Source organism: Gracilinanus agilis, chromosome 3 (assembly GCF_016433145.1).
Source record: "Gracilinanus agilis isolate LMUSP501 chromosome 3, AgileGrace, whole genome shotgun sequence".
Lineage (NCBI taxonomy): Eukaryota > Metazoa > Chordata > Mammalia > Didelphimorphia > Didelphidae > Gracilinanus > Gracilinanus agilis.
In genome coordinates, this window is record NC_058132.1 from 87,556,040 (window position 1) to 87,560,500 (window position 4,461).

General features: G+C 42.0%; 1 protein-coding gene across 1 annotated transcript; it reads left to right on the forward strand.

Annotated features, from left to right (window-relative positions):
* The first annotated feature begins 2,937 nt into the window (after positions 1 to 2,937).
* Positions 2,938 to 3,882, forward strand: LOC123238667 (olfactory receptor 52B4-like). The gene has a single exon (XM_044665873.1). It carries the CDS (start codon positions 2,938 to 2,940, stop codon positions 3,880 to 3,882), a length of 945 nt encoding a protein of 314 aa, XP_044521808.1.
* Positions 3,883 to 4,461: the final 579 nt, after the last annotated feature.

Consider the following 4,461-nt stretch of genomic DNA (forward strand, 5'->3'; position numbering starts at 1 on the left):
AGACCAGTAACTGCATCTGCTTCAGCCATCTTTCTCCTCTTCAAGTCTTTCCAGAGACCTTTCACTTTCCCTATCCCCTTCAGTCCTAGAAGGAGCAAGAAGAAATCCTCCAAACTGGACACATTTCCAAGTTATCTATTTTCAAAAAGGAAGATTTACAGGGAAAGACTGAAGAGTGAGAGAATTACCTAAGCAGTCTATTTGGTAACAAGAAAGTGCTAAAGACTGGAGTCCCATGATGCTGGGATCCGGAACCTGTGTGTGTGTGTGTGTGTGTGTGTGTGTGTGTGTGTGTGTGTGTGTGAAGGATGCCAAATCTAGTCCCTGACTTACAATACTTCAAAAATAGATCCCTGAGAATGAAGACATAAGGTGAGAGGGGGAACGTGTCACCAGCCCCTGAGTCTTTGAATGATTAGAGACTATTCTGGTATAGAAATGGATACCAAATTACAGGAAAAGAATGATTCCCTTTACCTATAGTTCTTTACTGCAAAGTTATTTGGAGGAACGGCACAGAGGAATTAGGATAGTTTCAGGGAGAGAATGGGAACAAAGAGAGGTAAGCTAACTTAAGCAAAATAGCATATTGAAGAACAAAATGAGCAGATAATTTGTCCTCTTTAAGAGACAGACCCTAGATATCAGAATTTTGGACTTGAAGGTAGAAGAACCTAAAGCAGGGGTCGGCAACATATGGCTCTTGAGCCATATCTGGCTCTTTTGAGGGCCAGGCATGGCTCTTTCTGCAGGAGCCATAAAGTCAAATTTTTTTCAGGTGCTGTTACAGGAGCGGCACTGTGAGCACTGAACGGCTCTCACGAAATTACATTTTAAAAAACGTGGCTTTTACAGCTCTCCCGGCCCAAAAGGTTGCCGACCCCTGACCTAAAGGAAAGGAGGTTACCAGTAAGAGAAACCCACTGATATTGGAACCTGGAGAAACTTGGACAATTAAGGCAATAAAGGATATTTGTAAGAGAGTAGAGATAAATGTATCCTTACATATAGCATCTTTCTTAGGCTATCTCCTACTTTTATATGAATATCAATATGTAAGTTTATATTATATATGATGTGTTTGTAGCTGCCTGCTTATAATGATTAATGCAAACCCTAACCCCTATCCTCCTTAGAGGGATGACTACATGTGAATTGAGAGCATGAATTCACTTGGATATACTATATAAGGAGGCAACGCAGGGACCATGTGAGTCCCTAAAAGAATGCAATGCATTTTCATAGCCTCTTTGACCACTGGTTATGCATGTGTGTGCCATGTATTCCCAAGGACAGGGAGCCAGACTTCTGCTTCCTTCTCCTTGACAACATAGCTTAGTATGAGGCCTGAAATTACAGCACTTTAAAAAATAGATTTCTGGGGGAAAACTGGAGGTAATCACGGGTGGGAAAATCTATTTTGCTCGTCGTGTGTGTGTGTGTGTGTGTGTGTGTGTGTGTGTGTGTGTGTGTTTTCATTCTGAAAGAAGAGTCCTGAGTCCAAAGCATAGGACACGAAAAGGCTTTTATTTGAGGGATGAAAGCAACTTTCTTTGGCGTCCACAAGTTTAATATCTTAACTTTTGCATTCATCTGACAAGACTGAAAATATGCTTTTTCCAGTCTCAAACCACTGGAAAATGTAATGAACTGGGGAAGGGACTCTCAGAGAGTCTGGTTTCTAGAGCTCATTTACATACTCTCCATAGGGCCTTGAAAAATTCAACTAGTTTCATTAGACCTGAGTTTCATAATCTGTAAAACGGGGGAACTAAATAAATTATAAAGTCCTTTTGAGACATAATATTCTACAATTCCTTCTGAAGTAATGAACCTTGCTGAATTGGCACAGGGGACCTCGTATTGGTCTTGCTACTGTGCCATAAATTTCACCCATCTGTTTCAGGAACATATCACATGTTCATATATATCATATTTTCTTATTTCTAATGTTCATCTTCTAATGGCCAGAGAGGAATTATGGGTCAGTGAGGCTTTCTAAGTCTCTCTAGCCCATGCATTCATGACTCACTGAACTCATAAATATCAGAGCTGGAAAAATCAACTAAATAGTGACCATCTTATTAAATTCCTTCCCCTTGATTTTACAAATGAGAAAACTGAATCCCAGAGTCAAGAAATGAGTATTCCAGTGTCACAGAGACAGGTCCTGGCAAAGGTAGCTCTAAACCCAGGTCTCCTGACTCCTAGTTATCAAATGACAGATTTTCTCCATTGTTATACAGTTCAACTTAATTTAAAAGATAATTTTTAAGTATTGATTATAGTCAGCTCAAAGTCCTGAGTTTGAGGAATTAAAAAGATCAAAAAAGAATCATCTAGGACAGCATTGGTGAAGTATTGGCATGTGTGCAGAGCTAGCATTTGGGGAGTTGCTCTGTTCCCCTTCTTCCTAGTGACTGAGGACATTTTTTTGCATGCCCAGTCCCTCTGGCCAGCTATTCAAAGTGAGCACTTCCTCCTTCTGCTCTTGGGTTAATGTGGGGGCTCATAGGCAGCTTGAAATTGCAGTCTGGCACACAAACTTGAAAAGCTTTGCTAATGCTTACTTAGGATAACTAAGTGGCTCAGTGAATTGAAAGCCAGACATAGAGACAGGAGATTTTACTTTCAAATCTGGCCTCAGAATCTTCCTAACTGGGTGATCCTGGGCAAGTCACTAACCCCTGTTGTCTAGCCCTCACCACTCTTCTGCCTTGGAACCACTACACAGTATTAATTCTAAGAGAGAAGATAAGGGTTAAAAAAAAAAGGAATTATCTCCACCTTTTAGGATCTTATCTTCAACCAAAGGAAACAGCATGAATGTAGATGGGTAAATACAAAATATCTACTGAGTATATGAAAAGCCATACTCCATTTCCTGATATTGTCTTTGTCCACAGGAATGTGACCCAAGGCTGACCCTTCCTGGGCATGGCTTCTCCCAACCACACAAGTTCCAGTCACGTTGTATTCATCTTGCTGGGTATCCCTGGACTGGAAGCCCAGCACATATGGATCTCCATCCCCTTCTGTTTCTCCTACCTGGTTGCTCTTCTTGGCAACAGCCTTCTCATCTTTGTCATCATCAAAGAACGCAGCCTCCATGAGCCCATGTACCTCTTCCTCTCCATGCTTGCAGGGACTGACCTTATCCTCTCTACCACAGCTTTGCCCAAAGCTTTGGCCATCTTCTGGTTCCAAGCTGGAGAGATCTCCCTGGATGGCTGCGTCACTCAGATCTTTTTCATCCATTCCACATTCATTGCTGAGTCAGGAATCCTGTTGGCGATGGCATTTGACCGCTACGTGGCCATCTGTGACCCACTGAGATATTCCAATGTCCTTAGCCACAGGATAATAGGGTATATTGGTCTGGCTGTCATTGTGAGGAGCTTTTGTGTGATTCTTCCTGATGTGTTTCTGGTTAAGAGGCTACCCTTCTGCCGCAGCCGAGTGCTCCCCCATACTTACTGTGAACATATGGCTGTGGCCAAGTTTGCTTGTGCTGACATTCGTGTGAACATCTGGTATGGCCTGTCAGTCCTCCTTTCTACAGTGGTGCTAGATGCTCTTCTCATAGCCATTTCCTACATCCTCATTCTCCAGGCTGTTTTCCGTCTCCCGTCTCAGGGAGCTCGTCGCAAAGCTTTGGGCACATGTGGCTCTCACCTTGGGGTTATCTCTATGTTTTACCTTCCAGGCATTTTCACTATCATCACCCAGAGGTTTGGGCGCCATGTGCCCCTTCACACTCACATTCTGCTGGCTAATGTCTGTATGTTAGCTCCTCCCATGCTGAATCCCATCATTTATGGAGTGAAAACTAAGCAGGTCCGGGACCGTGTGGTCAATTTCCTATCATTAATGGGAAAATAAAGCTAGGAATGCCATTGACTGACTTGTATGGATAGTTTGAATCCTGACTCTGAATCTTGAATAATTCACTTAATTTCTTATATCACTAAGTTCCCACGTTTGGGATATGGGGGTATTAATATATACAATTTATACAATACCTACTTCATAGGTTTGTTGTGAGGAAAAGATTATAGCAAACTTTAAAGCAGTAAATGAACATGTTATTGTTCTGATTTTATTATGGATAGGTGACTCTTCTGAAGCTGTAGAGCACCTTTCATTCTCTTGGTTACTCATTGGAAACCTTGAAATAAGAGTTCAGCTGACAATGACTAAAATGGCTTTCTATGTCTAAGGAAGCAGTAGAGTTCCTTGGACAAAGCAGTCAACTAGGAAGTAAGAGTAAGTAAGGAATTGCTGGAGAGATTGAATTCCTACTCAGGGAGGGGATGAACTAAGATTATCTTGGTATCACAATGGCCCTAGATGCTTCTAAATGGTTTTTAGCATCTCTCTCTCCCTCTTCCTTCTTTTCCTCTCTCTCTCTCTCTCTCTCTCTCTCTCTCTCTCTCTCTCTCTCTCTCTCTCTCTCTCTCT

Bases quoted from the DNA above. Each gene is read 5' to 3' on its own strand.
- LOC123238667 (XM_044665873.1), top strand. From the start codon at position 2,938: ATGGCTTCTCCCAACCACACAAGTTCCAGTCACGTTGTATTCATCTTG.